At 33.5% G+C, this 11,648-nt stretch overlaps 1 protein-coding gene and 2 long non-coding RNA genes across 5 annotated transcripts; 1 reads left to right on the forward strand and 2 right to left on the reverse strand.

Annotated features, from left to right (window-relative positions):
- Positions 1-843: 843 nt before the first annotated feature.
- Positions 844-2,305, reverse strand: LOC108806083 (uncharacterized). The gene is made up of 3 exons (XR_001942507.2): positions 1,876-2,305; positions 1,758-1,789; positions 844-1,667 (listed from the first exon to the last, which is right to left on the reverse strand). It is a non-coding gene; the product is annotated as an uncharacterized LOC108806083 (long non-coding RNA).
- A 205-nt stretch (positions 2,306-2,510) lies between these two features.
- LOC108810423 (uncharacterized) lies at positions 2,511-6,834 on the forward strand. Of its 3 annotated transcripts, none has more exons than XR_001943088.2 (4): positions 2,511-2,875; positions 3,398-3,855; positions 3,994-4,178; positions 6,419-6,834. It is a non-coding gene; the product is annotated as an uncharacterized LOC108810423 (long non-coding RNA). The 3 variants fall into 3 exon arrangements; XR_008935816.1 differs by lacking the exon at positions 6,419-6,834 and adding an exon at positions 4,386-6,107; XR_001943087.2 differs by lacking the exon at positions 6,419-6,834 and having other exon boundaries at positions 3,994-4,379.
- Positions 6,835-9,904: 3,070 nt separating this feature from the next.
- Positions 9,905-10,947, reverse strand: LOC108808218 (uncharacterized). Its single transcript, XM_018580397.1, has 5 exons — positions 10,813-10,947; positions 10,465-10,729; positions 10,272-10,359; positions 10,055-10,179; positions 9,905-9,978 (listed from the first exon to the last, which is right to left on the reverse strand). The coding sequence occupies exons 1-5, from the start codon at positions 10,945-10,947 to the stop codon at positions 9,905-9,907; spliced, it is 687 nt and encodes a 228-aa protein (XP_018435899.1).
- Between the last annotated feature and the right edge of the window lie 701 nt (positions 10,948-11,648).

The following is an 11,648-nucleotide window of genomic DNA, read 5'->3' on the forward strand; positions in this document are numbered from 1 at the left end:
CAGAGCTAAAATAATCTTTTGACACCTTATCAATCTGCGAGATGGTATATGCATTGATCTCATCAAATGTTTCATTACGGGGTATGAGTATATTTTTATCAGTGTATGATGTTTGTGAAGCTGACATTCTGTTGACTTCTCCATATGCTGCATCAACATTTTTAATGGGTCAACATAACTCTGGCGAATCAATGATCTATCGAGAGCTATCATTTGTTCATGGTAGTCTGCACACTCGTTTCCCGAATCTAGATGTGGATGACCTTCGCCGACCTGAAGGAGCCAGTCGGAGAATTCTTTTTCTTCCTGATTGACTCTCATATTTGTTTTCAAAGAGAATTTGTGGCAGTTATTCCAGTCGGAGAATTCTTTTTCTTCCTGATTGACTCTCATATTTGTTTTCTAAGAGAATTTGTGGCAGCTATTCCATATGTATGATTGACTTATTGAAGCTAAGACAGTGTCAGCTTTGGTACCTTGTGGAATCACAAAAAGTCTTATCTGTTGCAGAAGCATTTTTTTTAGACATTATGTTTTTCAACGTTTTGTCCAGTGCCTCAAAAACATGCTTATGTATCATAGATGTTTTCTCGATTAGTTCAGCCAACATTATTCCTGGTTTGATGTTGCAAAGCTTATCTTCGGTGAGCTTTAAAGAGATATTGAAGCGTGAATGCGCTGTTCTACCGTTAGGTAGCAACAATGCGGCTATTTCTGAAGAGGCAACCGACAGAACTATCTTGTGTTGGGAAGAGCCTTCTCGTATAATCAGTTTGTGTGATTATTTGCTAGGAGCGGAGCCCTGCACAAGCACGGAGTTATTTGATAATTAGATGTGTTGTAATACTTTAAAATGTTATAGAAAATGTTGTGAAATGATTTAGTTGTTTAGTTGAACTTGAAGTGGTTTAGAATAAGAAAATATTATGTTCAACATTTTGTTAGGCCGTTAAAATAAGAGAAAATTAAATCTATAGTTATAAATAAAATGGGGCTGTGTTCTCTAGTTTTGTAAACAAAAAAAAGAGCTAAAAGATTTGATTTTGGGCAATTTAAATTGCCTCTTTTTATAAATATAGAAATAAAAACCAATAAAAGATTGAGTCGACCCAAACAAAAACAGGAATGGGGAAATTCAGAGATACTTCTTTACCAGAAGGAAGATTACTTTTATTTGTTCTGTTACCTCTGTTTTGACTAATTAAATGAGAATATTTTAATTTGTATATTGAAGTAAAAGTGTATTCTATATTTATAAAAAGTAATTATTTGTTTAGAACCGTCAACCTATTTAGACGTTATTCTTTTTTTCTTAACACTGAATGATTCCTTTCAATAAATTAAACTGTATACAAATAATAAGGAAAAACGAATGCCAGTATGCATTAGGAAGATGTGCAAGCAGCTGGATCATATCCTCTACTGTAATGAAAATGATAGATCTTTTATATACCCGATTGTGGTGTCAAAAAAGCTGGATAAATACTTCCTCAGATCTCCATAGTTTGTGTTCCCAAAGAGAAGCCTTTGCGCTAATCGACAACAGACCTTTACATGAACAGACCTTTAGTTCCAGAAGAATACCAATTCTCTAAAGCCCCTGGTACATCCTAGGAAACAACAGACTTCAGTTCATTACATTCAAAACCTGTTCTCCATATGTGACCCTTCAATACAAAAATTCACATAATCATATCAGACATTATCAAAATCAATAAAACAAAACAGAAAGATGGAAACTTGTTTTGTTCTCTCACTTGTAAATCCTTTAAAGCAGTGATCTTTCCATCTGCATAGTTGAAGATTTAGAGCACCGGGCTTTTGAATTTCTTTTTAAAAATATATCAAAATATAAGATGATTGTCGATACAATACCTTCTCATCAAGGAGAAGTTGAGTGATTCCCATGAATTCACCATGCTTCTTGATGTTTTTCGAGTCCAAAAAACAGAGAAGCCGGGGAACAACGAAGTGGGACAATCTACCATCGGAGGGCGTGGACCCAAAAACAGTACCGGAAGAAGATATTTTCGAAGAATCTTGCAAGATAAGAATATAGTCTGAAAGTGATTGCTAAGGTTCATCCAACTCTCAACCATCTACTATTTATAGATTTGACATCTAAGAAACGAAGAGGCCGGAATCGTTACGGAATTTAATGTGAACAACACTAATTACCGAATTTAAAGAATCATTAAACGATAGGGAAGGTAGAGAGATGAGAGGAGAAACTTTGCAGATTAAGGAAAACGAAGGCGGCGAGTTCAACTCAGAAACACAAAACACGGCGTTTTATTATTTACTTTATTTTCAGACCGAACTATTACTTTCTCATTAATAGAACCAAAGCGCAGAGAATCAGACCAAACCACAACACATTCGACCAAACAAAACCGAAAATTACGCGGGCCCCACAATGAATAAAAGAAAGAATATGATTGGTTGATTATTTTGTAATACGTGGTATGTCTAGATGTTGAGGATATTCTCCTTTTAGTATAGTACTGATTTTGCGCGTCATGTTCTTCACCTTAAGTGGTCTCTTTCGCTTTTTTTAAACCTAAAATCGTTCATCCCTTTTCGACTTCCATTTCTCTTCTCTGTAGATCCGTTTCGTTTGGGCCTTTAATAGAAGGAAAGTTACTATGCCTGTGGTTAATCACTTAAAGCTTGGAACTAAAGGAATTTTAATAGAAGGTGGAAACGTTACTATGCCTGTGGAGTTTCAAGCGACTGCGACTTTACGTTCTCCTCTCCGTTGTGATTTTGTGATCGTTGATCGGCTTTAGGCTCTCCTCTCCGTAATGGCTCATTGATTCATACAACAAAAATGATCTTGAGACTCCTTGAGCTCGAAGCTCCCATCAAATCTACGGTAATCAAACTCTTTTTCCTTTGATATTTTCTGTGTGTTTTGTTTTGTTTTGAAATCTGAGTTCTGGTCTAAGTTTGTTAGTAGTTTTTCTTAGATCAGCTCCTCCAAAGAAAGAGTTTTTGGTTTTTTGAGTAGGTATTGTGAAACGTGAGTCGGTTCTAGCCAAAATGTCATTGTATGTTTGGTGAAGATATAGACAAGGAAGAACAAAAAGAAGTTTTTATTTGGGTGGATAGGTGGAGTAAGATATGTTTAGTTAATCATCTGATTGTAGCAGATTCATCTCAAAATAGAGAGAAGTTAAAGGAGTCATAAAGATCACTTGAATTGCTCTAAGTTTTGGGTGAGCCATGGTGAAAAGTTTAAGGATCTTAGACTATTGTTTTTCAAGGATTAGCTGAGTATCGTGATGTAACCTAGGATTGCTTTTCTCTGGTCTTTTTTTTTTACAAAGAACAGATATGGTGATGTGTTTCATTGGTCTCTTAAAGTGACACGGATTTGTAATGTTTTTTTTCTCAGATGATATTCATGGACAATACTCGGGTCTGTTGAGGCTGTTTAAATACGTAGGCTTCGCTCCTGCAGCTAACTATTTATTCTTAGGAGATTAAGTGGACGAAAGGTAGCAGAGTTTGGAGATGATCTGTCTTCTACTTGCCTACAAAATCAAATACCCGAGAATATTTTCCTTCTAAGAGGAAACAACGAACGAGCTTCCATCAGGCATCAACAGAATCTACGGATTCTATGATGGATCCAACTGCTGTTTCAGTGTGGGGCTCTGGAAACTGTTCTCAGTTTCTTTTAAATGCCTCACGTAGCTGCTGCAATAGTGATAAAATATTATGCATGCATTTCTTTCCATGATTTGACAACCGTGGAACATATTACAAACATTAAGCAACCTACTGATGTTCCAGACTCTACTAAGCTCTGTGATCTGCTTTGGTCTGATCAAGCAAAGATGTTTACGTACGGTGAGTTTATAATAAAGAACGATATGGATCTCATCTGTAATGCTCAACAGCTTAGTCTACTACAAAATGTCCATTTTTCCTTTTCACTAAACAAGTTGCAGAATTTATAATATAAACGTTTTTCCTTCTCTCACGCAGGTTGTTGAGGATGGTTGTGACATTTTCCTGATCGACAGCTTCATGCTATTATATTTTCTGCTCCTAACTACTGTGGTGACTTTGACAATGCTGGTGCAATGACAAGTGTTGATGAAAGTTAAATGAACTCTTTCCAGGTGCTTAAGCATGTGGATTGGAGGCCCTGGTTCTTATGATGAAAAGAGGTACTTCAATTACCTTCTTTATTCGGTCTTTTAGATTCGCAGGTTGCAGTCGTCTTTCATCTAAAATAACATAGCAAAGCTGTCATAACTTCATAGACAAGTGCTGAATACTAATTCTCAAATTGTGTAGATTACAAAACTACTTGAAAGTATCACTTCTGTAAATTTAACATTTTCAGTTTGATGTGTTCATGTCCAATCAAACAGAGTTCACTATGTATAGTAAAAAGAATAAGCAAACATGACTGAAAAATCTCAGGAGTTACTCGCATCACAAGTAACCATCGGCGAATGATTACAGATGTAGCCAATCAAACAGGATCCATAAAAACAAAGGAGGCAGAGCACAATGTAAAAGATACACGAGCACTGCTTTAGTAATTGCCGAATAGATCAACTCCTTATTAACATCATTACTTCTTTTTTCCTGCAGAAATATAGCATTTTTAAAATGAACTAGGTGAGTTGCATAATGTAGTAAAGGAAGGGCCATCTAGAAAATAGACAATGCTACTACAGATACGCTACTTCTAAGAGAAAATAAATAATTACTCCAAATGCAAGACACGTTAATTTACACAAATAGCAAAAAATTATAGACTCCACAAGTGAACTAATTCCTTGAAAAATGAAATAAATAATTACTCCAAATGTCAGACACATTTACACAAATCTCATGAATTTATCGACTCTATAAGTAACAAATAGACACCATGATCAGTAAAATTATCCCAAGAAAAACAAGGACAGCCGACAGAGAACAAGGCAACAGATTCTCACAAGCAGTTGTTAGTAACTTGCCAAATAAAATCCAGTTGTAACCAAGAATTCCTTTCGATTAGAGAGAATGAACTTTAAATAAATGCTTTTTATTCCAATAAATCTGTAGAAAATAGAAGTTATGACACGAATTCTATAAAAATCCTGACATGGAAAATATATTTTCGTACAGTTTAAATGGTATATGCAATAAAAACACATAAGCAAATACTGTATACGAAACTAAATAATCTAAACAAAATTAAAAAATTATATGCAGCCAAAATAAAAATAGTGCATATTTCCATTGAAACCACTTCAACAATCGTATTAAAAATTAGCTAAGCAAGACTAAAGTTGAATACTCTAGCATCAAACAAATTTAATCGAAGAAAATAATTAAATATAAAAATCGGAATCAGAAAAAAAAAATCCATACATACTATATAATCAACACCAAATATAATGTTTCTGGTTATTAATAAAATAAAGAGCTCATGTCAAAACCGACTATTAAGTATTAACAGTACTGACTTTAGAGATGTCAATGTCAATCATGGACCTGGACCGCGGGTCTGGCCCGTAAAGAACTGTCGCGGGACGGGATTGGACCGAGATTTTACAGACCCGCAAATTAGCGGGCTTTGCGGGACGAGTCTTTGCGGGACTGGGTCTTTTGCGGGATGGGACGATGCGGGTCTGCGGGATTACAAAGACCCGCATTTTTTCCTCTTCAATTCTTGTTTTACTTCAAAAAAAAATAAAAAAGAGTGAAAAAGGTAATTTATATGACTTTCCTCTGAAAAAAGAAAAAAGCTTCAGCAATGATGATTCGAGCTCCGACGATGATGTTTTGAGCTCCATTAGTGTTTTAATTTGGTGTTTTTTAATTAATTTTGGGATTAGCAGCTTAGTTTTGGTGTTTGATTATATTTAGTTTTTATTCATTAAAACTAAAAAAATTGGTTATGAACTTAGGAGTTATAAGCTAATGAAAAACATATTCTGAAATTATCTTTAATTGGTATGTAAATATATTTGAGTGTGACAAAATTAACTATAACTATTTTATTTGGTTAAGATAACATGAACAAGACTAAGCTCTGATCAAAGCGGTAACGAGAATAAGCTATGGTTAGAGCTTTGATCGACTAAGCTATTTAATTCTATAACAATGATGTCGTTCAGCTGAAAGAGTTAGTCTTGTTACTGATTAGAGCCTTCTTCGATATGTATTTTATTCTTCATGTTCTCTCGATACTTATCATTGTTTTCTTGTTACATCAATAGAATAGAATATACATTAACATCTCATTTTTACACGCACTTTTTGTTTGGTTATGACTTCATATATATATATAATCATTTCATGTTCTATATGCACTTTTAATAGAGAAAATATGCATAATATATTACAAATTTTGAAGAATTTGCATTGTAGACATTTCATGTATATTAATTATGTGAACTTGGTTATGTAGGAGAGCAGCCTGAGGCATCTTAGAGAAGCATACAGCATCAGGAAGTGTTCTGGAGCGGCCTGCAGTGTCAAGCATGATCAGATACATTACATTAACGTATGTTCCGCAGGACAGCCTGTAAAGGAGTGTGCAATTTGCGGTACGGGTTTGGGACGACCTTTTGGAGACCGCAGCCCGCGCGGACCTGACCCGCCGTGACCTGCCGTGACCCGCAAAGAGATGAGCCCGCTGCGGTACGGGACGGGATGGGACGGATCAACCTGTTTGACATCTCTAACTGACTTATTATCATTCAACAAAATCACCAAAACATTGCCATAGTCCATAGAGGCCATATTGCCGGCAAGGCACACCCAACCAAAAATTTTTTTGATGAAATTTTTAATTTATTGATTTCATCAAGGAGGATTTACAAAGAATGATGAACTAAAAGAATGAGGATTTACACCCAACCAAAATTACGAACAACCAAATTGATTAAAGGCCTACAAACGATCTGAAAACAACCACACTATTTTGGACCATAACCCACCAGCTTAAAATTACAAAATCAACGTCAAATACAAAAAGCCGGTCTAGCGACCAAACATGCAGACCATCCTCAACGTTTTCAGAATACCACCAATACAAAGCAAAAAAAAATTGGTACACCCAACGACCAAACACACCTTACACAATAGTATATACCATCAAACCAAACCATCACCATATAATCAAAATAAAACCGTACTTATACCAGACAGATTCCACAACAATAGCATAGATTAAAAATCAATCAACAATCCGCGCAATGCGCGGACAACCTCCTAGTATAACTAAAAACACAAATCAAAACTATTAAAATAGAAGCATGATCTATTAATATAGGTCACCCAACTATTTTAATATAATTATTAAGATTTCTTATTAATTATTTAAGAAAAACACTATACAAATAAAAACAAAAATATAATTAAAACACAAATATAAAAATTATTTTTTTAAAAAAATGTAAAACAAAAAATATACCAGCCCTTTTAAGAGCGGATCAGAATCTAGTTTTTTCTTAAAATCCTTTATATACGAATCATATTTTGCCACATAATAAATGCTTAAATTTTTTTAAAAAATCAATAAACAAAAATGCTTAAAAGAATAGAAAGCTTAGTACAATTTTTGTTTTCAAATAGAACAGAGTAACAAACATCTTTTTCCACAATCCTTTTTTCCATACTACATCAGATTCAATAAACAAACTACAGAGATTTTCCAGTTGATCAAAAACAGAAAATACCAAACACCTATGATCATTCTTTTATTTCAAATACCCTAATTCATGATTGGGACCGTATGGAATGTTCCAAGGCAATGCAAGAGTGTTCGAATTCTATGGAATACGGATATGAGCTATTGCTTTCAGCTAATTTGAATGCTTATGAAAGAGTCTATATGTGGGTTGTATCTCCATTCGGGAGTTAGATTTGTGTCTTTAATAATTTTCGGTCACTATTTCTCTTCTTTATATAGTTTTGTTGATTCGGTGGAGCACTATATATTGCTTCGACCTAACCGGTTCATGGCTAGGAAGTTTCGTTAGAGAGTAGATGTGGTGAAACTGAATTGCTAGATATTCAGTCGGAACAAAGCCACTATAGGGAAAAATGCTAGAAAGTGGAGGAAGATACTAAGCAGGCGAAATACATATGCAAATATGGTAACTGGAAAAAGGCTTTTGAAAAAAAGTAAATACACTTCCATTAGTTCACGAGATAAAGGATCAGACTGATAAATTGTTTTCTACTTTACAATAGGTACTAGGATAAGACTCGCGCCATGCGCGGGATGAGTTTATTTTTGAGGTTTTACGACATTAGTGATATTAATTTTGGGTATAAGTTTGGTTTTAGGTTTTGTTTTCGATTTTTTAAAATCGAGGGGGATGATATTTGGACATGATTATTCAATGTTTAATTTTATTTAGTTCGTTGCAATGTTCAAGGTTTTTTTTATTTTTTTGGTGTTAATGAGAAGACTGTTTATAATTGTTTGGTTGAATGTTACAATAATTTTGAAGACATTCCTAATGTCAACAAATCTTTTCAATTTTATAATTTTCATAAGAATCATAATAAAAACAACTTTATGTATAGTTACATACGTAATAACATCAATATGAATATTTATGTGTCTTTAAAGAAAATTAAATATATATATATATATATATATAAATAAATTTAATAAATATCGAAAGAATTGTTATTTAATATAACAAATAAAATACCAAATTTAAACCAAAAATAAGTAAAAAACAATTTATATATAATTATGAATTAAAATATTAATAGAATATGAATTGGGCTGTGTCCAATTAATTAACATAGGCCCAATTCGTTGATTTTTTTTACTAATTAACGTGAAATTTATATTTTTATTGGGCTTCGATTTGAATGTCAAATAAACATGGGTCCAACAACTATATCGAGAATAAGCCCTTATCAAAACAAAGTTAAACATCTCATCTGTAAAATGACGCCGTCTTATACCGTTTAGGGTATCTTCCTCACCGCGACAGACCAACAGAATTTCGATAATCGTCAGGTGATCCTGTCGTTTTTGTTTGTTTGGAGACCAGTGTTAGAAGATGCGATAGCGGATTACGATCCAATGGTTTCCATCACGACATTTTCTTCATTCCTTCCTCCCGATTATATCTTCAACATTTCGAACAAAAAGCTTGATTGGATTGATCAATGAAGAGAAGTCTGAGAAATCTCGACCAGTCGTTCTTCACCAGAAGGTTTCATCTCTATATCTATTTTGTTTTCATTAACTATTGTTTCCGGTAATATATATGTTTGTTTATCATTCAGATTGTATCGTTCAGATTTCACATTTTTAATTCTACCATTAATTTTGTAAATATTCTTTTTGACTCTGGCTTTTCATGTACAAACGGCGAGTGCAAGTGATGGTTGTGCTGCGAGTTCATATTTCAAAAACGCATCTATAGTACAAACAGTGAAGTAATCAAAACAGAGATCGCAGAGAGGAAGGTCTTAAGCTTACCATATAAGAAGCAACAACAACAGTGTTGTTAAGGTAAGTGGTCTAGCTAACTACAACTTTCTAGTATCTACAATACAATAGCACGAATAAGATAAATGCATTGAATACGATCAAGCAAGGATAATTTCGTGTAGGGTACACATTATGAACTAAAAATAAGACACCAAAATAGATAAAACTAATCAAATATAATAAAAATAAGTTCCATGATAAAAAAGATCCAAATCTCATCCTTGCTATTACAAAGATTAGTCTAAATATTATTATTAAAACCAACTTTAAACTAAAAATATAATAAAACATCTTCGATACTTCAGAATTCAATGAATGGAATCCTGCATGTAACAAATTGAAAAAACTATTAGGAGAATCCAGATTTTATATATAGTACTCATAAGTAATAACCAACTTATTACAATATACTTACTGCGCTTTGAAGAACTAAATATCTGGAATATCAGTATCAAATAGAATTTCAGAACCACCTTGTAAGTTTGTAACATATTTGAAGCCACCTATAAAGTAGTTTGAACAGTTATAAGACAAAAGAAAAATTTTGAGTATAAAAGAGTGTGAGTAAATATAGATTACCTGTTCCCCATTCAATTCGCCATAACCTTAGAACACACACGACAACATCTTCAGTAGTCGAACGCCAGAACGCATTTAAATTATGGGCTAGAGCTCCGTAAGCAACACACTTTATATGAGTGAACCTGTTATTTTTAAGAAAGCTATCTATCAATATACAGATATCTCATCTGCTCAAATTTAAAAGTAACAGATACATCAAACTAAAATTTCAAACCCGAGACTTATCAAGGAGAACTCCATCGAATAGAAGAAAGTATTGTAAATGTTAGCAGGATCAGGTTGCTGATGCGCAATAAGATCTCCTACACGCACCAACGCTCCACATAGATCTACATAATCGAAAGGTCTTTCGTTTTTTAGTAACATTACTTAACAATATAAGAAAGAGTTAAATATAGTTGACATACCAACACAGTACTTAGGATGATAAAGACCCCGCTTTATAGCACGAAAGTTGGCACAACACAGAAAGTTAGAATCGTTGAGTGGTTCTATCTTCGAAAACAAAGTTGATTCCGTGAACTTGATTCTGTATTTGTTCTTTGTGAGTCTGTACAAATCAGTAGCAAGTCCTACTTCAAAATTGAGTATCTCAACCCAATCACCATCTTTCAACTCAATCTCGTTACGTAGATAAATAGAAAAGTTCAAGCTTCCTTGTATTGTTACTCCCTGTTTAAAACAAAATAAACTATCTGTTAATTATTTTATACATTTGATTTATAACTGGTTAATTAAAATATAATAAAGCTTACATTCTCATCCCCTAAGAGCATGACCGAGTGATGATCTCCTCCGATTTTTGCACTCCATTTGCTGATTATCTTAACACGGATTGCAGGGAATGAGATCTTAGTACGCAAAGCATTCAAAGGAATGAAGTTCACCATCACGAAAACTCTGTAAGACCCGACTATATAATGTGTTATTTTTAGTTTAAGTAGTTTTATTAGCATAGACAGCATATATATATAGGTTGTGCACAAACCCTAAAACAGATTTAGTTTCTCGCCCTTGGAAATATTATGGTAGAATCGATATTGCAAGTTAATATACTACATTCCTTATTGAAAATGAGTAAACTTTATTACAATTGTCATGGCTTAGTAGTGGACATTCCAGATTAACCCAAATAAGGATATACCTAGGATCGGGTATCACGAAAACACTTTTCTTAAATTATTAGTGCATAAATTTGCTTGCGCTACAATTACTACCTATTTATAAAGGTCAGAAAAATTAGATGGGTTGTGCCGGAACCGTAAAACAGATTTATTGTTAGAGTTATACATATATTTGTAAAATCGAAATCGCAACTTAATATACTATATACCTTATACAACACGCATACAATTTATTAGAAATGCATAGATGTAAATTTACTTTTCTCGCGCAATACTCTTAGGACGTTTAAATATTGTTTTGTTTTGCTTTTCAGGAAAGAATTGAGTAACACGTCTACGGTTCAGCAAATAAGGAGAGTTCATTTTATCTGCAATTAAGGATATACTTACGATCATATATAAAGAAAACTTTGGGTTAATATTAATTATAACATGTTTTTTTATGCAGGGAATATTAAAAAAAAAAT

Source organism: Raphanus sativus, chromosome 6 (assembly GCF_000801105.2).
Source record: "Raphanus sativus cultivar WK10039 chromosome 6, ASM80110v3, whole genome shotgun sequence".
Taxonomy (NCBI): Eukaryota; Viridiplantae; Streptophyta; class Magnoliopsida; order Brassicales; family Brassicaceae; genus Raphanus; species Raphanus sativus.

What these genes read in the sequence shown, in the direction of transcription:
- LOC108808218 (XM_018580397.1), bottom strand. Translation starts at nt 10,947, where the DNA reads ATGGTGAACTTCATTCCTTTGAATGCTTTGCGTACTAAGATCTCATTC. An exon ending in TCATCCTAAGTACTGTGTTG is followed by an intron (nt 10,360 to 10,464) that starts GTATGTCAACTA and finishes TGGTGCGTGTAG; the next exon opens with GAGATCTTATTGCGCATCAG. An exon ending in TTCTCCTTGATAAGTCTCGG is followed by an intron (nt 10,180 to 10,271) that starts GTTTGAAATTTT and finishes TAAAAATAACAG; the next exon opens with GTTCACTCATATAAAGTGTG.